Below are 27,518 nucleotides of genomic sequence, written 5' to 3'. Positions count from 1 at the left end.
AGAACAGTGGGAGGAGCATTGAAGGAAACGGACTATGAAATTGAGGAAGTAGAAAGGAAACAAAGAAGGAGGGAGGTTGCTGTCCGGTGTCTAGTCCTGCAGAGGCTAGGGTTTGCCTGAGCCTCCAGAGAACAGTTTTTTGTTTGTTTGTTTGTTTTGTTGTTGTTGTTGTTGTTTTGCGGTACACGAGCCTCTCACTGTTGTGGCCTCTCCCGTTGCGGAGCACAGGCTCCGGACGCGCAGGCTCAGTGGCCATGGCTCACGGGCCCAGCCGCTCTGCGGCGTGTGGGATCCTCCCAGACCGGGGCACGAATCCGCGTCCCCTGCATCGGCAGGCGGACTCTCAACCACTGCGCCACCTGGGAAGCCCCAGAGAACAGTTTCAACAGCAGTGAAGGTGCAAGCCAGATTGTCATCAGCCCAAAAGAGACGATAGCAGATGACAAAAGGAGACAACAGAGGCGATTCTTTTTTAAGGTCTGGTGAAAAGGGGGAAAGAGAGACAGGAGGCAACAGCTCGAGGGCAGAGCAAGGGCTGCTGGACAGTAACAATTCACAAAGGTCCTTTAATTGCTCCCAAGAGAAAAGAATGAGGAACAGAGTCTTCTGGGCCTCAGCAGGAGTGTGTGTGTCTATCCCTGCGTGTGTCTACCCAACACGGGCAGTGGGAGCCCGATCTGCACAACAGCAGGGATACATCAAGCCTTAGACACCCCGTGATTCAGGGCCATGCCCTGGCAGAAATGCTTCCCAGGTGGGTATGTGGGATAATAGCTAGTTGGATTAATTTGGTGACACCCTCATTTAGAGGAGGGTAGAAAGTACTGACGTCATCGTGCTGCTGATTTTATAGAGAACCAAGACTTATTTCCCCACTGACAAGAATTTGTGGCACTCAGCAGCTGTTAAAAAAAAAAAGACTCCCTCCACCCCCTTCTCCAGACTTCTCTAGACTTACATCTGTCTTCCCAGCTGTGAGCTGCTGAATTCCAGGGTGCAAAACCAAGGGAGACAAGTGGGAGGGGCATAAAATAATGATTACATGCTGCTTCAATCTAAATCTTGGTTTATTGTGTATTCCTGGGCACATGCCGTCAAATTCAAGTGTGTGCCTCTCCCTCTCCCTTTCAATCTCTGTCTGTAAACCTTGATGGTATTAAGCGTATGTTTTAATAAATATTTTGTTTGCTGCATTCCCATTAATATTCATAGGGAGTGGAGCACTTTGGGTTTTGTGATCTCTAATAAACATTGATGGTGTTACTAGTTTGTACTGAGCCTCCAGTATGCTCCATCAAAATGGCAGCTCTAATTAGGTTCCTTGAGTTAGCTAATGGGTTTTGAGAAAGATAGCTTAGAAAGCTCTTACAGCTGTCCAAGATATTCCTGCCATGGCAGAAAGACAAAAGGCCCCTGGAAGCTACAGACTTCAGAGCTTTAGAAATGCAGCTGACAGTTAAAAAGATAAATTACATTCATATTTTTTCCAGTGAACGTCCTAATACTGGATTAATGTTATTCCTGTAGTGAGCCTCCATTAAGAAGCTCATTTTATTATAAGGATGCATTTTGACCATTAGCTCTTGTCTCTGGCTCCTCCTCTCTCCCCACTCTCCTTTTTCTCCCTCCAATTCCCCAGCTCTGTTGGATACAGTATGAAAAAGCTTCTTTGAAGAAGAGGAAATAATTTCCCTCTTTTGGTAGGTTATAAATTTAGAAGCTCTCTTAGATATATAGTAAGCATTGAGTTTAAGAAGTGTCAAGGTAAGTAATACATAAAGAAATAATGTAGTGATTCAATTTAAGCCTTGTGGCTTATATTTTATGTAGAACTTAGGGTGGGGGGAAGCTTATAGCTAGTGGGCTTGTTTACACTTGGATAAAAGATGATTTTGTTATAGGATAGGAATATCTCTAAAACAATGTGATACTTCTGTCTTTCATCTTAATGTGGGATCACAAAATAATGCGATGCCACTCACCGTGTTCTTCATTTTTCCTTCCTAAGAACGAGTTTCTTTAACAAAGGATGAACTAATGACATCTGAATGACTATACTTAATCTATCTGCAAATAGGGAGAAAAAAATAGTTCTTAGTGGAATGGGGAGTAATAAAGTTCACGACAAACAGCAGAATTCAGGAAACACAGTGACCCACAGGCTTCTTTGAGCTGGATATGTGAGCACTCATTAATTCTATCACTGTGCTCCACATAACGTTTTGCTCTGTTTGTCCACTTAGAAAACTCATACCTGTTACTTTTTAATCTGAAAGATTACATCTCTCTAGGTACCTGGTAAATCCTTTAGGGGAATGTTTCCTGGGTCATTAACTCTCTACCATCCAGTTTCTGTGCTCCCCATTTGAGTCTTTGTAGTGCCTCTGTTTTTCTCCATCCTGCCTGCCTTTTGGCCTTTTTTCTGCTCATTAGTACCTTACCCAAACAAGGGGCCAGGCAAGGGAAAGAATGTGAATCAAGTCAATTAATTGGGGGATGGTTTGCAGCTCTGGGAAAACACTTGTTGGGAAAGAAACTAAAGTTGTTGGCTTAATAAGTAAGAGTTTTCAAAATCATCCCTAGTGTCTTGTTTTTCATGCTCTTCCAAACCTCCTATCTCTGTGGATAATTGAGAGCCGACTTAAATGCTGTTGCTAATAAAGCTTTGGGAACTAGGGAAGAAGAGTGTTAATGTAACATGTAGCTTACAGATCAGACAGCTGCTTTGCCTTGGCATGGCATAAATAAAGAGGAAAAACTTTGGTATACAAAGTGCCAAAAAACCCCAAAATACTTCTTCCCCCCACGTGACTTCGCCATGATGAATACAAAGGCGTAATTGACATCATGTTGATTGAAAAAACCAGCAACTGTCACACTGTTGAGAGGCTACTGAAAGCTGGAAGGCGGCATGTTTTTTATTCATTTTCACTGTGGATTATTTATAGGGTTCAATTGTCAGCAGTAGCTTACTGCCTAATTTTCCCTCTTCTTTGATGGCCCACGGACTCATTCACTTTTCAGATCAAGAAGACAGCTACAAATTGCTCCAGGGCAGATATTCAGGCACCACTGTTACCTCCCCTGAATGGAGCAATGGCTGTTTATTAACTGAGATTCTGTGACTACTCTCTCTTAAACTGCCAGTGAAAATAAAAGTCATTGTCAACCCGTAATGGGTTGGTTTCATTTCTTTGTTTTGTTTTTTTAACTTTTCACCCTCTGATTTGGCAGCCAGTACCCTGTTTCTAATGGGAAGTTTATCACTATATTAACGATGCGTCATGCTTCACCACCAGGTAATGTTACTGGTTAACCAAGAGCTCTAGTTATGGAAAACGTTCAGTTTTCAAATTGAAAGTCTCAATGTCACGTTGCCTTGAACTAAAGTGGTCCTCAAGGTACAGTATTCAACAGGTGTGGAAACAGAAAGAGAAGGTGACTTTTGCCAGTAGTTTGGTCAGTCATTTAGCTTGAACTATACACATATCCAAGAAATCAGTGAATATAGTGCAAGAAAGGCCCATGGAGGTCAATTGGTTCATTTCATAGGTTATGTTATGTGGAAACAGAAAGTAAAGGTCTATCCTGGGCTTCCCTGGTGGCGCAGTGGTTGGGAGTCCGCCTGCCGATGCAGGGGACACGGGTTCGTGCCCCGGTCCGGGAAGATCCCACATGCCGCGGAGCAGCTGGGCCCGTGAGCCATGGCCGCTCAGCCTGCGCGTCCGGAGCCTGTGCTCCGCAACGGGAGAGGCCACAACAGTGAGAGGCCCGTGTACCGCAAAAAAAAAAAAAAAAAAAAAAAAAAAAAAAGGTCTTCTATCCTGATATAAAGAATGACTCTGAAGATGCTGCTACCCTATGTGAAATTGGTCCAGGATTCTACTTCATCTTCCCTTTTGGGAAGATTGGCACATGGAGCTGTTCAAGCCCTACTGGCTTTATTTCCCAGGATTCTTCCATCCGCTTCCCACACTTCGGCCATGCCTAACCGTGTGCCCTTTTATGTTGCCACCAGTTGGCATGTGATGTTCCTTCCACTGGCATGCCCAGCACCCCCTCCTTGCTCTCCCTTTCTCCTTGAGGCCTTTCCCAGCCTCCCCAAGCAGAACGAATCACCCTCTCCTCTGAGCTACTGCAGGACTTCATTATACCTCATGACACTTCTTCATAATAATTGCCACATTGCCCTGTAATCGTTTATTTATATTTCTATCTCCCTCTATAAGACTGAAATCCCTGAGGGCTGGGTTCTGGGTCTTAATCACCTTTACATCACCAGGGCCAGGGACATGGCAATATTTAAAAATAAATAAAAGCTTAAATAAATGTACACATCTGAAAACAGAAGGCTACTGGAAAACTTTTATAAGAGCAGTTGATGATCTAAGTTTAATATCAGCTTATTACTATCTAGTCTATTCTAAAAAGAAAGTCACCATTCTCTTAGAAAAGATTTGTAGGAATCTGAACACCTTTTAAAAACAACTGAAGCAGTCCATAGGAGATTATAGTGTAAGGTGTCTCTATCCTGTAAATCCCTGATGTCAGAAGGTCAGCATGAGGTTACAGGGTCACCAGAGCTCACTTTACACCCAGGGAGATGAGGGCTGTGGATATTCTTGGATTCGACACCCTTTGGGACCTAGTATATGTTAAATTTTTATGTGGCTTTTTGGAGTTGAGAATCCGTTTGGATTGGATAATTATTATAAACCTATTTAAAATTGCAGAAGAGCTCAGCATTTGTGCATATAGGTGTGGAAGGAACAAAAGGAATTAAGGTAGAATCAAAACATGTTCTTAATAAATTCTTGGACTGAATTATGCTAATCACATCAGAACACGGCATATAGAATTCTGTGTTTTTGAGATAATATGATTTAACACCATATATGTGATCGTTAAAGTCTGGCCCATGTATCCCTTCTGGGTTTTTGGACAGTTTATTGTATATCCCTTTAATGGGTACGAAGGTAAGAACTAGTTTTTGTGTCATATGTATTTAGAAGGCTTTGACTTCTAACATTTAGTATTGAGCTCCTAAAATCAAAATCTTTAGCTTCTTTCAATTGAAAAACATGTTCTTTTTTTGAATATTTTTTCTCTTTCTCACTTTTATTATTTTCCCAACCTCCTCCTTTGGAAGGGGAAAAAAAGTCTTGTTATGGGAGGAAAAATTTACTGTTTTAATCTACTGATGTTTGATTAGCACAGAATACCATAGCTTATCCTGACTGATACAATCCTCTAAATTAAAAAAACACCATCCATGCACTAACTCATTTAGAATCTCCTTATTTTTCCCTCACATTGTGTAGTCAGTTAGGCCTTATTTCCTTATTGTGTAGAAGGAAAGGTCTAGGTGTCCAGCTGTTGGGAATCAGCAGTCTTTGATGGCCTTCCGTGATCCCTTGGGAGGAGACAGAGCTTCTGTGTTTCCTCTGAGGAAGAGGGAATTTCATGGAGGCCTAGGAAATTCCCAAGGTTTTATGGCCTGCAGCCCACACAGGCTTATTTTTCCCAGAATTGACCCTGAAAGTTTAATCCACATCTAAATGTCAGATATGTATTCCAAAATTCAAGCTGTGTTTGATTTAAGCCTAGAAGATAATAATTTTATCTCACAAGTCCTGCAACTGTTGGTGAGAACTTCTTTGAGAAGGTGTGTGTGTGAGATATCATTAATTTGTGTGTGATATTATTAAAATACTACACGTTTTATAGGTTTCTTCCATTTACCTTTTTATCCCTATTTTGCTAATTTTATTTTAGACCGTAAAACTCTTTGAGAAAACTTGTAATGTTCCAAGTGGAATAATGTCTTAAGGTTAAGTGTCTAAAGCCATTACGTAAAACAAAAGTTGTGTACAGTCAGAATTAACCTTGAAAAACACTTTAGGAGAATGCCATACTGGACCTACCTATCATCTCTCACTAAACCCACCCAACACTCATTCTTTCAGCACAGCATCAGCTGGCTATTCCCTTGGTTGAGCACCAGCTAAAGTAGTTGGCTTGCATTTCAGTGGCCATGTTGTACAAGTAATGCATAGCTTGAAACACTGGGATCACGTTCAGTACAGTGTAAAGCCTGTATTATGAGAGGCCCTTAGGAACTGACACCAACTGAGGGAAGCCAACTCAGCTCATGTCCAGGGGCCTGTGCTTATTACATGGAATAGCCAGTGGGAACACTGTCACCACTTAAATTGCTGTTTTCCCCCAAGCCCCCATTTTTGTCTAAGCTCAAATACCGAAGCATCACTTAAATGCAGTTGTGATGCAGTGTCGCTGTACTTCAGCCATGTCAGAACAGCTGTGACTACATGAATTATAATGGTTCATCATCTTTAATAGAAGACAGAGTGAATGCCCAGTTTCAAATCGGTCCAAATCTGTTTTTCTTTGCATCTACGTATGCTTGTTAACAAAGATGTAGAGTAGAAATGAAGGGCAATTTTGCTGCCGTCCAGTGTGAACTTTTCAACTGTATTTTAAAATCTTCCTGAAGAAACAAAAATGACCATATGAAACACTTGATAAATTCCTTCGGTGACCCCACATACTTTGTATTGTTAATAAAATCGGTGAACTGTCTCAAGACAGTATGTATCATGTGCTTCTACATAATTCGAATGTGCCCAGTATTTGTGTAAATTACTAAAGGCTCAAAAACTGTGTTGGAGGAAATATATTAGAATACTATTCAAATAGGTATCTTATGACTGATGGCAAAACCAGCTTCTGAAATTTGAACACAGCCAGGAGGTCACTGCACAGTATCAGAATAATGCAATTATGTGTTACAGGCTTATAATGGTGAGTTGAAGGTGTGAATAATAACTCATGTGCTGTTGAATTGTGAATAACACTGTCAGTGTCACTTCTAAGAAATTTCCACCTTCTCTAGAAATGGAGATAGAGAAGCAGAGTGTTCTGATTAGAGAGCGCCTCGAGTTGTCTCAAGTGATAAAGAGCAAAGGTAGAGCAGAGCCTTTTATCAGAAGAGGAGATGACATTGATCTGGTGAGACTCCCCATCACAGCAATCAGTCACATGGGAGAAAGCTGCCCTTCGTGCATCAATGAGATTACTTTCAGTGGTAAATGGTGGCCGTGGTTCATGGTATGAGTGGAAATGCTTGCCATTAGGCAATCAAAAGTGTCAGCGGAAGGCGCCCCCCCGCCCCGCCCACCCTGCTAAAGCTTGATTCATTGGGGTCAAAGTCCAGTCCAGGGTTAAGATTTCCAGGACAAATCTTCAAGCTATACGAGTCAGAGGGTCAGTTGACTGAGCTAGGAATGGAAATACCAAGATAAGGATCTCAAAGGGAACAGATGCTTAAAGCAGGAAAGATGTGGGGAAAGGCAAATGGTCAGACTCAGGTTGCCATGGCAAAGTCAGGAGCCCAGGTAAGCCAAGTCACGTTGTCAGGTTGTTGCGTCTGGGTCAAAATGCCACTGGCAGCGTCAGGATGGTTGAGGGAAGGACCATTTTCAGGATTATAGGCCGAGATTTGTAGGGTTCGTTCTTCTTTATAACTCTAACTTGCATATCACCCTCTCTGGACCAGTTTTTTAGCTTTCCCACAGGATCTTGACATTGGAGTAATTTTGTTGAACTCTTCGAAATTTATACAAATACATGCTTTTCAAAGTAACATATTAGCATAGAACATAGTTTTTTCCCTCAGATTCTGCCACCAGTTTTTCATGTGACATTCAATTGTCTCTTAAGATGTCTAAGTATTGTTTCTTCACCTACTAATAAGAAGTATAATGTCAGAGATAATTGACAAAAGTAGTTCTAGAAATAAAGGGAGATTCTAAATGTGAAAAATTTGTCTGTTATTATATTATTCACCCTTTTTCTAAACTCATACTCTTAATATAGGAATTAATAGGCAATCATAGTAAGCAAAGGGTTCTTAATTTAGAGTGTTTTAATCAACAAAATAACTGAAATCTAAAAGAAATTAAATGTCCATATGAAGAAAGGCGTATTCTTGTTATTTGGGGAAATTTTTAATCAAAAATAATTGAAAAAGGGTGTCACCATCATAGTGGTGATGAATTGGGAAAGAAATTAGAAAAATTCCCAAATGTTGTTCATGGGTAGTCAGTTCTATGTTCCAAAATTTCACTGGACTAAACCATGAAAAATCTTATTTGTCAATATACCTTTGAAAAAATAGATAATCTTTTTACAAAATTAGGAGCAGGGAGAAGATAAAGAATTTATATAATCATAATTTTCGCTGAATATTTACACTGGTAATTTTCAGAGCTTTCCAGTATGAAAATATCATTTGAAGAATTTTATAGAGTTAAGCCCCCTTAAAAGCCATTGTTTCTTACTAAATCTCATTTAGCATATGTGGGCACACTATATAAGTGTATTTGCATTATGGAATTTAAATCTGAAGAATGGAAGTGTAAGTGCTCTTGGACTATCGTTGCTGTAAATCTTCAAAATGCTTTTGAATTAATGATCCTGAGTACACTTATAAGAATCTCTAACTTTTCTTATTTGACAGAAATCTTTATCACCAACAGAAGATAAGTAATAGCTGTGTCCATGACTGTCTTCAGCTGAATATTCTCTTCCAGAACTTACTTTGGAGTTTGAAGTATAATTAGTAAGAGAAGATTGCATATAGACAGTTAGATTTTATTATATTCATGTTATCAAGAGTGTGAATGCCACAGAATCCCAGGTACTTTGAGAGCTCTGTTCCCACTTTGAAAAAAATATGCCCTGTTTTCTAAGGCAGAACGGTGGTACTGCTAAATTTGTAGTTTAAAGCTAGGATGATTTCTCAGGTCCTTAAATGCAGAAAGATAAGACAAACAACCCTTCTCATCAGGGGGAAACAAACAAGAAAAGAATAGCATATTGGCATTCTTAAAGGGTGCGAGAGTTTTTTCTTCACTCCCTATCTTTCAAAAGGAGGAAACCTTTTTGAGAAAACTTTTAAAATTCCACCCTTTTGTAAATAGAGAAAGACGAACACCATGTTTACATAATTAAAATATTCTGTGGTAAGCATCAAAATAACATTTGTACAGTAACATCAGAAAAAAATTGAATAATCTGTCAAGCTCAAAGCAGTCCCTATTCTACTGATTATTGTTGACATGCATACATCTAATTTCAACCGTTTTGTTCAGTGAGTTTGTAAGGATTGTCTCACCCAGGTAGAAATATTCCTGTTAAGGTTCCATTCTATAAAGACTGTTCTTAACTGCGTCATCAGGTCTGGACCCCAGGCTGGTATCTACTCACCGGTGGCAAACACCTCTCCTTGACAACGAAGAGTTACATGACTTGAGGCTATCTGAAAATGACACAGCTCTTTGGAATTAACTGTGTACAATTTAATCATAGTTAGGGTACATTATTTACATGCATGCCCACTTAGGCATACATGCAAAGTCATGGCAGGTGAATTCACAAGTCGGACAGTGGTTTGCTGGCAGTGACTAGCTCCCTCTAGTTCAGCCAGTGGTGAGCTTTACCAGCAGCAGTCCTGGCTGCCTCTCCGTCCTGGTCCTAATCCAGAGTTTCTTTCTCCTTCATGTGGGTTCTTTGTCATAGGTTGAGTCTCTTTTGCACCCCATTCAGTTTTATGCCGCTTTCCCACATGAGCTTATTAGAGATGTAATATTAATTACCCAGAAATCTCTGTCTGCAATTGCTCCAGCATCATTCTTTAATGAATACAGACTTCATTGCATGTCTTTCTATTACTTTAGCTGCTTCAATTTCTATTTTTATTACAAAGATCTGTGCAAATAAAAGAATATCAAAAGGTATGGCTATACATGCTAAATTCCCTCTGTCTTGAGATGCCTGTGCACTGCTGCTGCAAAATGCCACTGCATTTTAATGCAGTTCTCACAAGGCAGCAAGGTATGGTCAAAATAACACTGGCTTTGGAGTCACACATCTCCTGGTCCGCCACTCACCAACTGGGCTACTTATCTGAGCCTCAGCGTGCTCATTTGTGAAATGTTAATAACAATGTCATCCTCAAAAATTGGGGGATTAAATGAGATGAAGTATGTAAAGCATAAATATTATACTTAAGGCGTCATAGGAGCTTAATAAACATTAGTTTCTTTTCTCCAGCCTGTTGTAGTAATGGGAGGAGACTATGGCATGCACAAATGAACGCTCATTTTAAAATGTATTTCAATTGAGGTAATTATGAACTAGGAAGAATAAGGTTAGATTCCAAAGGAGCAGATAATGCCTTACTGTGGTGTGTATTGCATTTGGGGATATATTACTATAGGTGACGATGAAGAAAATGACATGGTTTCTGAATTTCATTGCAACTTTAAACTCTTTCCAGCTTTAAAGTGTTAAAAGCCTATCTAACTATACATCTGCCTTTAAAGGCGTAGGCAGTATAATTGACAAGAAATCACTGCAATATAAATCTGTTTTGTTATACCGCTTGAATTAATTTAAAATAAAATTTCAGCACATTGAAAGTGCAGGAGTGGCGTTCACCTACATATGGATACAGCTATAATAGGAACTTTTTTGGTAAGAATGGCTAACCTTTACCTTATCCAGTGAACAAATAATACAGTAAGCCTAATTTTCTAACTAGCAACTTGGAGATGGGATTATTGATACTTTACCAGATTTTATATGATTGCAAGAGTATGTGAGTTACATCATAAGCTAATGTTGCTTCTGAAACTATCAGGCAAAATTCTTAGAAGCTCTACTACTAAGTTCCATAAAGCCAGGAGAATGGAACCATTAACATGTAAATAGAGGGAGGAAAAACAGGAGTCCTCAGAAAGTAACTCCTCAAGGCTGGCCTTAACTTCCATTCTGGTCCAGTATGTTGTTAGAAGACCTAGTCTTTAAGATATAAATGAGATGAAGGAGGAGATGCAGGTTGAAAGGTAGTAAGCAGTGGTGGAAAGAGCCTTCTTTGAAGTTAGACCTTGTACATCTATTAGCCATGACCCTCAGCTTCCTCATGTCTATGGAGCAAAACAATAAAAGCTACCTTTAAGTATTCTTCTGTGATTCTGAAGTATTTACAACACCCATTGCACAGCAATTATGTAACTCAACTCAAGTTCCAACTCCTATAGATTGGTAGTAGCTTTCTGAAGTTCTGGGTTAAGAAGGATCCTAAGGCCATGTCTAGGATTATGGGGAAGGAACGCCGTAAGTGATTAGTGATGTCTGCTCTGAGCAGGAAGTGGAGTAACTTAAAGTCTGTATCAATATATTGGCTGTATAAATGTTCCATAAATTATGACTATTATGATTATTGCTGCTTTATGACAAAGGCATTTTTATGTTCCTCTTCAAATTTCTGCCTCTTCAACACAAAATGGAATCAGTTAACTGCTTTGGTTACAATAGCTGTGTTGTTTTTTGTTTTATTATTTTTTTTAATTTTTATTGATTTGATGGTAAACCTGTGTGTGTTATCTGCACAGAAGAGCTGAGAGATGAAATCAGAATTTTCTATTCCTAATTGTATTATATAAACCAACTACCTGGGAAAAAATCTGATACAGTTACTAGCAGTAGAGTGAGGGTTAGAGAGAGAGAAAAAAAGAGAGAATGTTGCGATGTAATCCTGGCTTATCATGAAAGGTTTGCACGGTGCCCCATAACTTCTTTAAAATATTCACACAAGGGAGAATGTTTTGCACTTAGATGGTCCATGAATTTCTAGACTTTTTTCTTGTTTTTCTCTGAGGTCAGATTTCTTCTCTGGGTAAATAGTCATGTTCCTGTCAGCCATAGGGGATTTTCTGAATCGTAAACAGCTGATTTTGTATTCTTGCCCCATTCCTTCTATCTGAGAACTGAAATCTGATCAAACCCGTATTTTTAAATGTATTTATTTATCGGCATATGGAAGAATAGTTTACGGTCTGAGTATGATTATTTTTTCCCACAAATGTAGGAAAATTGTGGGGATTTTTAAGACAGTCCCTTATCAGTTTCTTTCTTTTTCCTTTATTACTGATGACTTCATTCTGCTTGAATTCAGTGCTTCGGTTTCTTTGGGTAAACTAATAGATTATGTATGCTGTGTTTGCACCACGTTGATTGAACTCATCTGGTGAGTTTAAGCGCGGCTCATGCATGCATGTAATGGGCAGAAGCCTGCACAGTGGATGCAGGCCCATAGTTAGCTCAGAACACTCAAGAGTGAGGGAAGCTGTTCAGAATTGAGCTGTGCTGTCTTTCCTGCCTTCCGTTGTTCAGAAAAGCATATCAGACGTTCCACTTTTTTCTTACCTTTATCTTTTCCAAGTTCTCGAGGAAAACTTTTGTTCAAAAAAAAAAAAGTAGAGTCAGGAAACAGAGTTAGAACTACTTTGCACGTTTTAAAAATACATATTGAAGAAAAATCAAGGTATGTGATCCCTAAGAACTTGTCTTTTCTTAAACAGAAGCATAAGCTGCTTGGTGTCCGTAGAGCAGGTAGGAAGCCAAGGACTCTGTGCTAACTTTGTACAGAGGATGTTGAGACACGTGGTCCTGCTTTCAGTTAACTTACAATCTAGTTTGGGAAGAACGTTTTCCTTCCAAAAAACGTTTACTCACCCTTTTCTTTTATAGTTTAAGTATAATTTTTAAATGTTTTAACAAAATAGTAGATGACTTCTTTCTACTGCTTTCAGATATCTCATTCTATCAGATATCTCATTCAAACTTAAAGCTCAACTGTAATACTTGGGGATGTTTTTGGCATGTAGAGGTCTTCACCATGGGACCCCTACCTACTTTTCTCAGTCTCACCTGTCTCTCTTCCCTGTTTCCTCCCATATTCCCTGTATATACTCTAGCAGTGATTCTCACATACCCATGAAATATGAGTATCATTATGATTAATTGTTACAAATTGAGTTAAAGTACCAACATTTGCAAGTGATATATTTCATCATTTATTAGAGTAAGTTCAGGATATCCCTAAAGTACCAGCACTCCCTTTTTATTATAATTTGCTTCCCAAATGAGAGAAGGAAGGGAACATTCATCACCCAATATGGGTACGAGGCAGGACAGAAGAAGCCGAGGACCACTGCTTGCCCAACTGACCTCCTTGCATTCCCCCAAAGCAGGGTGCTTTCTCATTCCTGTCCTTTGCATTGCCCTTCCCTCCACCTGGAATTTCCTCACCTCACTTGTCCAGTTATTGAGCACCTGTGCATCCTTCAAGACTCAGCTAAAGTGTCACCTCCTCTGTAGAGCCTTCTGTGGTCTCCTTCCTTGGCCCTGCTCTCACCCTGTTAAATCTTAAGCAGTGTGAGTCCCCAAAGGCCCTGTGCACACCTACAGCACTGGTCGCCATGGATTGTGGTCCTCTGTATCCCTTTCAGCCCCCCACCTCCCAGACTGTGTGCTTTTTGTGAACGAGTTCTGTTTGTTTTAAGATCCCCAGGTCTTAACATAAGGTCTGACACAATGGGGCACTCAGTTATGCCTCAGATGAACCAAACAAGTTGATCAGCTGTAGAGGCCTGCCTAGCATCCTCCTCTTGCTTCCTAGCCCTGATTGTATCATGTGATGTTGGTACTGTTGGTACTGATGGTGACAGATCCAAGTTAAAAGGGAGCCACTGGCTGACTAGTGTGGGGTTGAATGGATAAGTCACTGGAGAAGCTGTAATTCCTGAGAGGAAGAAGTAGCTAAGTAGAGAGAGGAAAAGCTTGGACAACTAACCAAGATGGTATGTTCTATGACCAGCTCTTTAGTTTTCTTTTTACTTCTTCACATGGCTTCCACCTTCTTCTCTTTCTCTATGTCCTGCCCACACCCATATAATGACATGTACTCCAGCCCCACTCCAAAAATTCACACATGTCATTAAAATGAAGAGTGGCACCTGCCAACTCTGCATCACCTCCAACCTTCGGGTCAAACAACTGGTCTCAAGTTGGTACCACTTATTTGAGAAAATGAGTTACTACATTAAAATTTAACCAAACTCTGTACATATGATTATAAGAAAAAGGTGATGGCTCTTTTAATTGCTCTAAAGATCAGGACCTTATCTTAAGTTCTCACTCAAAAGGCATTTTTTAATCCCAAGTTAGACGTTTTGACCCTTGGAGCTAAACATATGCACATAAAGACTGGTTTTTATTTATTTTTATTACCAGGGATTTCACAGTTCTCCTAGCATGTCTGTATGATATTACTGAATCTTCCAAATTTGGATGTCAGCTGCTTTGATAAAAAAAAAAAATCAAAAAGCGAGTTTCCAGGATGATGTACATTGTGTGACTGTCCGATTATGTCCTCTGATTATGTCCTGCAGTGGCCGTTCCATTAGCGGAAGCACTGACCGCATCCAGAAGTTGCGGAAGGAGTATTACCAGGCTCGGAGGGAAGCTTTCGCTTTATGTGAGGACAGTGAAGGAAGAGCAAGACCTGACTATGACCTTCACTGGGTAAGTCCATGCCTGATTGCAATCACTGAATTCATCTTTACTGATGTAGTTAAGAGCAGAAGAACATAGCCAAGAATGTGCTGTACACATCAAGCTATATTTAGGTTACTTCAGTTTCATAGACGTGAACATTACCTAAACCACAGCCATTTTCTCCCACAGAAGTTGTTTCTGTAAATCAAACCTCCCTAATGCACAGTAGTTCATTTTAATTGCTCTCATATTTACTCCCTGTTGGACTTGTATGCCAGCTTGTTGGGATGGAGCAGATGTTAGCTATTTTAAAGAACACAAGCAATCTTGGCCATCATCTACTGAGCCTTAATCCTTGCCCTCCATCTCTTGAGTCTCAGACATCTGGTCAAGCATTAGCAGACCATGCAACATAAGCCATCTCTCCTTTGGAAAATGATATTAGAAATAAATTTCAGAAGGGTCCGAAAGATATCAATTCAAAGATATCAACTGTTTGTGTATTGCGTCTGAACAATTTACATTTTGCTGATCTTACCAGTACACTAAGATCATTTTATTTTGAGATAAGGGCAGTTTTTTATTAGAGGGTTCTCTTTGCCAAATCCTTCAACATTTGGGAAGAGAAAAGAACATTGTTACCTCTAAAGAGATATTTTCTGGCGTTTTTTCAAAATAGCATGATTCATTCTCTTGCCCTTTTCAAGAAGGCAAGGTTCTCACTCATCCTCTTTGATGATTACTGCCTCTTCTCCTACAGTTTTTAGTGCTGTTTTGAGAACCCCATAAGGAACTGTCTTATCCCTGGTGCCACACCAGCTCTTTCGAAGGACAGATGTATTAAAGGAAAGTTTCCTTTCTTGATTTTCACACTCATATTTGTGTTCACGAGGTCGGAGTAGGGAGAGTAGAGTCCAGCCAATGAGCGGATTCCCTCTAGTCTTCACTTGGATACTGTGGTTTCTCATGCATGAAACCTAGTACTTTTACACAGGGGCTCCAAACTCAGTTTCAGCATCCACCACTGTTGTGCAGAGCGACTGAAATTTCTTAGCCCCATAGACTCTTCCTTATATGGCAGAGTTTAAAAACACTAATCAGAAGTACACAGTAAGGATTAACGATCTCCAACCGAATGGCTTCAGCCTCTTCCACAGATAAGCATCCCGTGACTACACATCCGAACAAACAGCTATTTACTGGTTTTATTACAGATGTTAGGATTGAGCAGAATGGCGTTTACAGTGATGGGACGACTGGTCACTTAGACTCTCAGTAACAGAAGAGAAAGATGTTCACAGAGTAACAATCTACAACAATTCATTTCAAGCTTAATCAGATTGACTTATTGACTTTGATGAAAGACTCTATACATGAGGCTCTGTTCCCTCAACCAAATGGACAATAAAATAAAGGGAAGTTGTTCCCACCATGTCCAGTGCATTGAAAAGTCTTCCTTCTCAAAACCAGTGTGAACTCCTATGAGCAAAATAAGATAAGTAATTTTAGGTAAAGTAGTCCCTGTTGTTTGGACCTTACTTTATATGATCTCCTTACATCAAGCTGAAAGGATGAAAATGCTGACACTCATGAGACTTAAAGTTTCCTCTTACCTTCATCAAACCTGAGCTAGATAACTACACACTTGTGTCCTCCCTATCTTGATGATTCTGTTTCTGTGCTGAGCAAATGTGTAACCAGACAAACAATCTAGTGAGTAAAAGAGTCTCTCTATTTTCATTTGTGTTTCCCATGCTCGGGTGTGTTGAGCTTTGCCAAAAGTGACTGATTTTACATTTCCCAGACAGCTGGGGACTCCAGCTTCCCAAAGGGATGCTTGGGAAATGCACGGTCATAAAAGATGACTGTTCATTGTGATTGGCTGTGATACTCCAAACCAGGGATTAGAATCTCAGCGTCCTTTCCCGTCCTCTCCACAAGCCAAGGAAAAACACTAGTATCTTTTGTCCAGCGTAGACCTGAGAGATCACCCCATTGTCTTGCTACTTTTGGAGAGATCTAGGAAAGCAAGTTTAGAAAGTTACCATTTCATTCCTGCCAGTCAGCCAGACACAACAAGGCAGCTTTTATGAGACTGTGGTTCCTAGATTGGCTGGTCTTCAGGATCACCGAGGGTGCCTGTTAGAAACGGATAGACAGTCCATGAAGGGGAGGGATGGGACCCAAGAGAGGGCTCCCAGGTGCTTCTCCAGGTGGTCATCAAGCTTTCTGACTCACAAGTCTAAAAGTAGGGCACTGATTCCAATTGCTTCAGTAAACACTGAAGTAGTTCTACTTATCTAACAAGATCAGTACATGGAACAGCGTCATCAAAAAATACTGTCATCGACTCAGAATCCCCCAAGCTCCCAGGACCTCAGACTGAGAGGCCTAACAAATATCCCCTCGAGTCACACTATACTGGGGAACTTCTGATCTATCGAGAAGGAAATTAGGGGAATAAGTTACCTAATAACTACTTTTTTAAAAGGCCAAGAAGAATGAAAGCATGCTCACAAAAGTCTTCAAATCCAAAATTATTAAAACAATCACGGAGGGCTTCCCTGCACAGTGGTTGAGAGTCCGCCTGCCGGTGCAGGGGACACGGGTTCATGCCCCGGTCCGGGAAGATCCCACATGCCGTGGAGCGGCTGGGCCTGTGAGCCATGGCCGCTGAGCCTGCGCGTCCGGAGCCTGTGCTCCGCAACGGGAGAGGGCACAACAGTGAGAGGCCCATGTACCGAAAAAAAAAAAACACGGAAAGAGTATTAGGATCTATGAATCACTGAAAAGATTATTAGGTTCTGTTCATAGTTTTCTGGTGGTTTTATTGTTTGTTTATTTTTCACATCTCTGAAATTAGGGTACAGTTTACAGTCACTTTTAGCCAGGTGTAATGATACAGTTGTCATTTTCTGCACAAGAAATGTATAATGAAATTTGCAGGCTGTATATTAGAAACTTGGAAGACAATCCTAGAGAAATTTTGGAGTATGCTTTTAGGAAAGGCTGCTCCTTATTAATATTTTTTGGAATGTATTTTTAGCACTCTTTTTTTCTTTGACCCCCCTCAGACTTTCTGCATCTTCCCAGGCCATCTTGTGGGTAGTTTTCTACCTATGTTACACCTGCCCAGTGGCCCAGAGCCAAAGATTTCTCTTACTGCTCTCTTGGGTTCTCCCTTGCTCTCATACCGCTCTCTCTTTTCCTTCTCTTTTTTTCTGTGTCTCCTATTCAATTTTAACCAATATTTGCTCAGCCTTAGCATAAGCGCAGTACTGGTAACAATAATATATCATCTCTATGTCGGAGGAACTCACAGTCTAGCCAGGAATACAGACATCTAAGCCAAAACCAAAAGAAAGGACATTAATATATGTGAGAAATGCTGTAGTGTGGAGTAGTATTATCTTCTAAATGAGTGCAGAGAATGCAGTTAATTCTTTTGGAAGCAGGGTGTGCATGAGGGGTGCTGGGAAAGCGATAGAGAACATTTGGGAGTTGCCTCAGTCACATATTTTGTTCTTTTTCTCTCAAATATGGTGGTTTTTCTTTTCCCAAAGGAGCTCCTGATTTATTCACTTCATTTGTGTTGAAATAAATGAATACACACAGATTGCAAGGTTTGTAAATATAGACATGAGACCTTAAAATTCTTTTCAGCAAGTCTGTTTGGTAGCTGTTTTCCCATCTAGGCTCTGAAAAGCTGTAAAGAACAAGTGGAGGGAATTTCAATGGCTCCAAGAGATGCCTGGTGAGTTTTTATAGGCCCAATTAAGAGAGCAAGATAGGCTAGCTGTGAAGTGTTCAGATTTGCCAGAAGAAAACCTAATACCTGTTATCTGCTGGCATCTTATGTTCTGGAAAATTTGTTAAGACTGCCACAGTCCTCTGGCAGCAGGCTGTGGTTTGTCCTAGATGGGCTTTATTATTATTATTATTAGCAGATAAAGATTTCTGCTTCTTTAACAGTAGCATGAATATCCTGTAAGTAATAATTTTGCAAATGGGATGGCTCTAGAGCTTTCTACAAATACTAGTACCTTTATTACTGTTTCTTTTCAAGAGCTGCATGGCATATATTATACCTCCTTCCTCTTTTTACTTCTTTGGCTAAATTAGAAGAATGTTTATCTGTAAAAGGGGTTTGTAGACACATGGGTGGGAAGGAGGTAAGCGGGTTTCCACCGTCATAAAAGACATAACACTATGTCTTTATAGCGAAAGGGATTGGTTCAGGTAGGTCATGGTTGGAACAAAGAGATGGTTGGGTGAATAAATAAAAACATTCTGAAAGATTTGTTTCTTCTATTATGAAGATGATTTACAAACCAAATGGATGGATATACTTGGCAGCTGTCTGGACAATAACAGACACAGCTGGTGAATTCTGTAGTCAGAAGAAAGGGAGATCAAGATGCTGAGCTCGTGCTAGCCATCTTAAGAAAGGATTTGAGATGGAATGTGTAATAGCCACACAAGTACAAAACCATCAGAAGGTAATTTTCTACACATGATGGATAAGAGAAATGAGCTCCTGCTGTACACTGGTCCAGTACAAGAACTAAGACTTGTTCGTATTTTCCTCCTCCTGCTCCTTGAAGGCATTTGTTAAAAACTAGGGACGGGGGTGGTGGCGGGGGGGAACTTTCAAGATAGTGGAGGAGTAAGACGTGGAGATCACTTTCCTCCCCACAAATACATCAGAAATACATCTACACGTGGAACAACTCCTACATAACACCTACCGAACGCTGGCAGAAGACCTCAGACCTCCCAAAAGACAAGAAACTCCCCACATACCTGGGTAGGGCAAAAGAAAAAAGAAAAAAACAGAGACAAAGAATAGGGAAGGGACCTGCACCAGTGGGAGGGAGCTGTGAAGGAGGAAAGGTTTCCACACACTAGGAAGCCCCTTCACTGGTGGAGATGGGGGTGGGCAGGGGGAAAGCCTCGGAGCCCTGGAGGAGAGTGCAGCAACAGGGGTGCAGAGGGCAAAGCAGAGGGATTCCAGCACGGAGGATCGGTGCCAGCACGGAGGATCGGTGCTGACCGGCACTCACCACCCCAAGAGGCTTGTCTGCTCACCCGCCGGGGCGGGTGGGACTGGGAGCTGAGGCTCAGGCTTCGGTCGGATCGCAGGGAGAGGACTGGGGTTGGCGGCATGAACACAACCTGAAGGGGTTAGTGCGCCACAGCTGGCCGGGAGGGAGTCCGGGGAAAAGTCTGGAGCTGCCAAGAAGCAAGAGACCATTGTTTCAGGGTGCGTGAAGAGAGGGGATTCATAGCACCATATAAACGAGCTCCGGAGACGGGCACGAGCCGCGGCTAAAAGCGCAGACCCCAGAGACGGGCATTAGACGCTAAGGCCGCTGCTGTCGCCACCAAGAAGCCTGTGCGCGAGCACAGCTCACTCTCCACACCTCCCTTCCCGGGAGCCTGTGCAGCCCGCCACTGCCAGGGTCCCATGATCCAGGGACAACTTCCCCAGGAGAACGCACGGCGGCCTCAGGCTGGTGCAATCCGTGCCCCTCCCTCCCCCCGGCCTGAGTGAGCCGGAGCCCCCGAATCAGCTGCTGCTTTAACCCAGTCCTGTCTGGGCGAAGAACAGATGCCCTCAGGCGACCTACACGCAGAGGCGGGGCCAAATCCAAAGCTGAACCCCAGGAGCTGTGCGAACAAAGAAGAGAAAGGGAAATCTCTCCCAGCAGCCTCAGGAGCAGCGGATTAAATCTTCACAATCAACTTGATGTACCCTGCATCTGTGGAACACATGAACAGACAATGAATCATCCCAAATTGAGGAGGTGGACTTTGGAGGCAATGATATATATATTTTTCCAACTTTTTCTCTTTGTGTGAATGTGTATGTGTATGCTTCTGTGTGTGATTTTGTCTGTATAGGTTTGCTTTTACCATTTGTCCTAGGGATCTGTCTGTCCATATTTTTTTAAATAGTTTTTAACACTTCTTACCATTGATGGATTTCTTTATTGGTTTGGTTGCTATCTTCTTAATTTCTTTTATTACTTTTAAACTTTTTTAATTTAACTAACTTTTAAAATTTTTTATTTTAATAACTTTTATTTTAGTTTAGTTTTTTTTTTCTTTTTTTTTTCCTCTCCCTTTTCTTCTGACCTGTGTGGTTGACAGGGTCTTGGTGCTCCGGCCAGGAGTCAGACCTGAGCCTCTGAGCTAGGAGAGCCGAGTTCAGGACATTGGTCCACCAGAGACCTCCCGCCCCAAATAATATCAGTCGGCAGGAGCTCTCCCAGAGATCTCTGTCTCAACGCTAAGACCCAGCTCCACTCAGCAACCAGCAGCTCCAGTGCTGGACACCCCATGGCCAACAACTAGCGAGACAGGAACACAACCCCACCCATTAGTAGAGAGGCTGCCTAAAATCATACTAAGTTCACAGACACCCCAAAACACACCACTGGATGCGGTCCTGCCCACTGGAGAGACAGGATCCAGCCTCATCCACCAGAACACAGGCAACAGTCTCCTCCACCAGGAAGCCTACACAACCCACTGAACTAACCTTACCCACTGGGGGAAGACCCCAAAAACAACGGGAATTATGAACCTGCAGCCAGCAAAAAGGAGACCCCAAACACAGTAAGTTAAGCAAAATAAGAAGACAGAGAAACACACAGCACATGAAGGAGCAAGGTAAAAACCCACCAGACCAAACAAATGAAGAGGAAATAAGCAGTCTACCTGAAAAAGAATTGAGAGTAATGATAGTAAAGATGATCCAAAATCTTGAAAATAGAATGGAAAAAAACACAAGAAACGTTTCACAAGGACCTAGAAGAACTAAAGAGCAAACAAACAATAATGAACAACACAATAAATGAAATTAAAAATTCTCTAGAAGGAATCAATAGCAGAATAACTGAGGCAGAAGAACAGTAAGTGACCTGGAAGATAAAATAGTGGAAATAAGTAACACAGAGCAGAATAAAGAAAAAAGAATGAAAAGAATTGAGGACACTCTCAGAGACCTCTGGGACAATGTTAAACACACCAACATTCAAATTATAGGGGTCCCAGAAGAAGAGAAACAGAAAGTGACTGAGAAAATATTTGAAGAGATTATACTTGAAAACTTCCCTAATATGGGAAAGGAAAGAGTCAATCAAGTACAGGAAGCGCAGAGAGTCCTGTACAGGATAAATCCAAGGAGAAACATGCCAAGACATATATTAATCAAACTATCAAAAATTAAATACAAAAAAAATTTTTAAAGCAGCAAGGGAAAAGCAACAAATAATATACAAGGGAATCCCCATAAGGTTAACAGCTGATTTCTCAGCAGAAACTTGGCAAGCCAGAAGCATGTGGCAGAACATATTTAAAGTGATGAAATGGAAAAACCTACAACCAAGATTACTCTACCCAGCAAGGATCTCATTCAGATTTGACAGAGAAATAAAACCTTTACAGATGAGCAAAAGATAAGAGAATTCAGCACGACCAAACAAGCTTTACAGCAAATGCTAAAGGAACTTCTCTAGGCAGGAAACACAAGATAAGGAAAAGCCCTACAATAACAAACCCAAAGCAATTAAGAAAATGGTAATAGGAACATACATATTGGTAATTAACCTTAAATGTAAATGGATTAAATGCTCCAACCAAAAGGCGTAGACTGGCTGAATGGATACAAAAACAAGACCCGTATATATTTTGTCTACAAGAGACCCACTTCAGACCTAGGGACACATACAGCTTGAAAGTGAGGGGATGGAAAAAGATATTCCATGCAAATGGAAATCAAAAGAAAGCCGGAGTAGCAATTCTCCTATCAGAGAAAATACACTTTAAAATAAAGACTATTACAAGAGACAAAGAAGGGCACTACATAATGATCGAGGGATCAATCCAAGAAGAAGATACAACAATTGTAAATATTTATGCACCCAACATAGGAGCACCTTGATACATAAGGCAAATGCTAACAGCCATAAAAGGGGAAATGGATGGTAACACAATCATAGTAAGGGACTTGAACATCCCACTTTCACCGATAGGCACATCATCCAAAATGAAAATAAATAAGGAAACACAGCTTTAAGTGATGCATTAAACATGATGGACTTAACTGATATTTATAGGACATTCCATCCAAAAACAGCAGAATACACTGTCTTCTCAAGTGCTCATGGAACATTCTGCAGGATAGATCATATATTGGGTCACAAAAAAAGCCTTAGTAAATTTAAGAAAATTGAAATTGTATCAAGTATCTTTTCTGACCACAACGCTATGAGACTAGATATCAATTACAGGAAGAAAACTGTAAAAAATGCAAATACATGGAGGATAAACAATACTCTACTAAATAACCAAGAGATCACTGAAGAAATCAAAGAGGAAATTAAAAAAATACCTATAAACAAATGACAGTAAAAACATGACAACCCAAAACCATGCAGCAAAAGCGGTTCTAAGAGGGAAGTTTATAGCAATACCATCCTACCTTAAGAAACAAAAATTATCTGAAATAAACAACCTAACCTTACCCCTAAAACAGTTAGAGAAAGAAGAACAAAAAACACCAAAGTTAGCTGAAGGAAAGAAATCATAAAGTTCAGATCAGAAATGAATGAAAAATAAATGAAGGAAATGATAGCAAATATCAATAATATTAAAAGCTGGTTCTTTGAGAAGACAAACAAAATTTATAAACCATAAGCCACACTCATCAAGAAAAAAGGGAGAAGACTCAAATCAATAGAATTAGGAATGAAAAAGGAGAAGTAACAACTGACACTGCAGAAATCCAAAGGATCATGAGAGATTACTACAAGCAACTATATGCCAATAAAATGGACAATCTGGAAGAAATGGACAAATTCTTAGAAAAGCACAACCTTCCAAGACTGAACCGGGAAAAAACAGAAAATATAAACAGACCAATCACAAGCACTGAAATTGAAACTGTGATTAAAAATCTTCCAACAAACAAACACTCAGGACAAGATGGCTTCACAGGCGAATTCTATCAAACATTTACAGAAGAGTTAACATCTATCCTTCTCAAACTCTTCCAAAATGTAGCAGAGGGAGGAACACTCCCAAACTCATTCTACAAGGCCACCATCACCCTGATACCAATATCAGACAAAGATGTCACTAAAGAAAACTACAGGCCAATACCACTGATGAACATAGATGCAAAAATCCTCAACAGAATACTAGCAAACAGAATCCAAAAGCACATTAAAAGGATCATACACCATGATTATATGGAGTTTATCCCAGGAATGCAAGGATTCTTCAATATACACAATCAATCAAGGTGATAAACCATATTCACAAACTGAACGAAAAAAATGATATGATCATCTCAATAGATGCAGAAAAAGCTTCTGACAAAATTTAAAACCCATTTATGATAAAAATCCTCCAGAAAGTAGGCATAGAGGGAACTTACCTCAACATAATAAAGGCCTTTTATGACAAACCCACAGCCAACATCGTTCTCAATGGTGAAAAACTGAAATCATTTCCACTAAGATCAAGAACGGAACAAGGTTGCCCACTCTCACCACTGTTATTCAACATAGTTTTGGAAGTTTTAGCCACAGCAATCAGAGGAGAAAAAGAAAAGGAATCCAAATTGGAAAAGAAGAATAAAGCTGTCACTGTTTGCAAATGGCACGATACTATACATAGAGAATCCCAAAGATGCTACCGGAAAACCACTAGAGCTAATCGTGAATTTGGTAAAGTAGCAGGATACAAAATTAATGAACAGAAACCTCTCGCATTCCTACACACTAATGATGAAATATCTGAAAGAGAAATTAAGGAAACACTCCCATTTACCATTGCAACCAAAAGAATAAAATATCTAGTTATAAACCTACCTAGGGAGACAAAAGACCTATATGCAGAAAACTGTAAGACACTGATGAAAGAAATTAAAGATGATACAAACAGATGGAGAGGTATACCATGTTCTTGGATTGGAAGAATCAACATTATGAAAGTGACTATACTACCCAAAGCAATCTACAGATTCAGTGCAATCCCTATCAAACTGCCAACGGCATTTTTCACAGAACTAGAACAAAAAATTTCAGAATTTGTATGGAAACACAAAAGGCCCCGAATAACCAAAGCAATCTTGAGAAAGAAAAATGGAGCTGGAGGAATCATGCCCCCTGACTTCAGACTATACTACAAAGCTACAGTAATCAAGACAGTATGGTACTGTCACAGAAACAGAAATATAGATCAATGAAACAGGATAGAAAGCCCAGATATAAACCCACACACATATGGTCACCTTATCTTTGATAAAGGAGGCAAGAATATACAATGGAGAAAAGACAGCCTCTTCAATAAGTGGCGCTGGGAAAACTGGACAGCTACATGTAAAAGAATGAAATTAGAACACTCCCTGACACCATACACAAAAATAAACTCAAAATGGATTAAAGACCTAAATGTAAGGCCAGACACTATCAGACTCTTAGAGGAAAACATAGGCAGAACACTCTATGACATAAATCACAGCAAGATCCTTTTTGACCCACCTCCTAGAGAAATGAAAATAAAAACAAAAGTAAACAAATGGGCCCTAATGAAACTTAAAGCTTTTGCACAGCAAAGGAAACTGTAAACAAGACAAAAAGGCAACCCTCAGAATGGGAGAAAATATTCGCAAATGAAGCAACTGACAAAGGATTAATCTCCAAAATATGCAAGCAGCTCATGCAGCTCAGTATCAAAAATCAAACAACCCAATCCAAAAATGGGCAGAAGACCTAAATAGACATTTTTCCAAAGTAGATATACAGATTGCCAACAAACTCATGGAAGGATGCTCAACATCACTAATCATTAGAGTAATGCAAATCAAAACTACAATTAGGTATCACCTCACACCAGTCAGAATGGCCATCATCAAAAAATCTGCAAACAATAAATGCTGGAGAGGATGTGGAGAAAAGGGTGCCCTCTTGCACTGTTGGTGGGAATGTAAATTGATACAGCCACTATGGAGAACAGTATGGAGGTTCCTTAAAAAATTAAAACTAGAACTACCATATGACCCAGCAATCCCACTACTGGGCATATACCCTGAGAAAACCATAATTCAAAAACAGTCATGTACCACAATATTCATTGCAGTTCTATTTACAATAGCCAGGACATGGAAGCAACCTAAGTGTCCATCGACAGATGAATGGATAACGAAGATGTGGCACATATATACAATGGAATATTAGCCATAAAAAGAAGCAAAATTGAGTTGTTTGTAGTGAGGTGGATGGACTAGAGTCTGTCATAGAGAGTGAAGTAAGTCAGAAAGAGAAAAATAAATACCATATGCTAACGCATATATATGGAATCTAAAAAAAAATGGTTTTGAGGAATCTAGGGGCAGGACAGGAATAAAGATGCAGACGTAGAGAATGGACTTGAGGACATGGGGAGGGGGAAGGGTAAGCTGGGACGAAATGAGAGAGTGGTATGGACATATATACACTACCAAATGTAAAATAGATACCTAGTGGGAAGCAGCTGTATAGCACAGGGAGATCAGCTCGGTGCTTTGTGGCCACCTAGAGGGGTGGGTTAGGGAGGATGGGAGGGAGACGCAAGAGGGTGGGGATATGGGGATATATGTATATGTATAGCTGATTCACTTTGCTCTACAGCAGAAACTAACACCCCATTGTAAAGCAATTATACTCCAATAAAGATGTTAAAAAAGTAGGGACATTGTAAAACAATTCTGGATAAGTCAGTGGCTCTTAAGTTGCCACAGAAACCTAATTCAAACTGGCCTAAGCAAAAAGGGAAATTTTTTTGGCTTATGTAACTTTAAAGTCCATAGGCATATCTGACTTCAGGCAAAGCTGGATCCTGCCCCTCCAGACAGGCCATTAGGGCTCTGTCCTTCTCCATCTCTCACCTTTGCTATTCTCTCTATAGGGACCATTGTCAAGGGGCTCCCACATATGGTGACAAGACAGCCATCAGCAGCTCCAATCCAACAACTCTATACAAAGAGTGTCTCACCCCCAGTATGTCCAGGAGGTCCTAGAACTGATGTTCAATGCAATCCTCAATGGCTTATTGACTCAGCCTGTGTCACATATCCACTCCTGAGCTCCCATGACCAGAAAGATACAGTACCTTTACTGGTCAAAACTGCATCACAAGATCACTCCTGGAACCAGAAAGTAGAATCAGACCTACATAAATTCCATGAATGAGTATAGATGAAGAAATGGTCCCTAAAAGAAAATCAATGCTTTATGCACAGGGGAAGGGAAAAATGGATGTCTACTACAACTTCTAGTTCTCATAATGATATAAACTTCCTTCATCTTCTTAGATTTTCAAGGAGAGAGAGAGAGAAAAGAACTTTCCCTTCATGTACTTTCATGTTAGAAAGAACAGGTCTATTGTCATTCTTAAACTTGCTGCCGTTGTCGGCTAGGTAAAAGGAGAGAGAAGATTTCTTTTTGTCTACTGGTCCAGTATCTTTGAGCTATCCCAAGAACCCAGCTGGCTTCACTGAATTATTCATGAGAAATAACCATACCACTGGTTATTTGTTCAGGTTGGCAAGTGACATTTCGATTCACCCAAGACCTAGGAATTTGCCTTAGAGGGAGGCAGTAGAATTCTTTGAAAGGACAAAAAGTAAATCTCTTTCTTTGGGTAAGAACTGCTTCATCTGTATCCTCATGGATTGTTGTTTTGCGACAAGAACATATGCTTTTCTTAAAAGCTTCAAAAGATGGAATGAGGTAAAGAATTAGAACCATCAAACGTATGTATCCGTAACTGTTGTAGTTTGGCTCCTACCAGCAATAACCAACCCCTTCTCAGTTGATGAGACCCTCTTGAGCTCCATAATCACATCCCTCCCAATGTGTCCCTCCATCAACAGATGAGTGTTTCCCCCTGATTTCCTAAAACAACTGAACTGAGGAATGGAAGAAGTACCAAGGCAGAGAACTGTGTACAAATTAGGTGGATTTTGGAAGGGCCTGAGGTTTGATTGAACTCGTTATTGGTGAAACATCAAATGCTACTTGAAGGGTTGGAACTTGCTCCCC

General features: G+C 40.4%; 1 protein-coding gene across 2 annotated transcripts in view; it reads left to right on the top strand.

Moving 5' to 3' along the window:
* Positions 1-27,518, top strand: part of PARD3B (par-3 family cell polarity regulator beta) — a 1,056,812-nt gene that overhangs the window by 896,653 nt on the left and 132,641 nt on the right. For both annotated transcript variants that reach the window (XR_009520117.1, XM_060016243.1), the window contains exon 21: positions 14,319-14,451. Coding sequence is in view for 1 of the 2 variants with exons in the window: in XM_060016243.1 (XP_059872226.1) it covers positions 14,319-14,451 (133 nt within the window). In the remaining variant the exon portion in view is untranslated. The remainder of the gene's footprint in view (positions 1-14,318; positions 14,452-27,518) is intronic.

The sequence above is a fragment of the Delphinus delphis genome, chromosome 7 (assembly GCF_949987515.2).
Source record: "Delphinus delphis chromosome 7, mDelDel1.2, whole genome shotgun sequence".
Classification (NCBI taxonomy): domain Eukaryota; kingdom Metazoa; phylum Chordata; class Mammalia; order Artiodactyla; family Delphinidae; genus Delphinus; species Delphinus delphis.
Note: the sequence above shows the minus strand (reverse complement) of the source record. Positions and strands in the feature narration are given on the sequence as shown.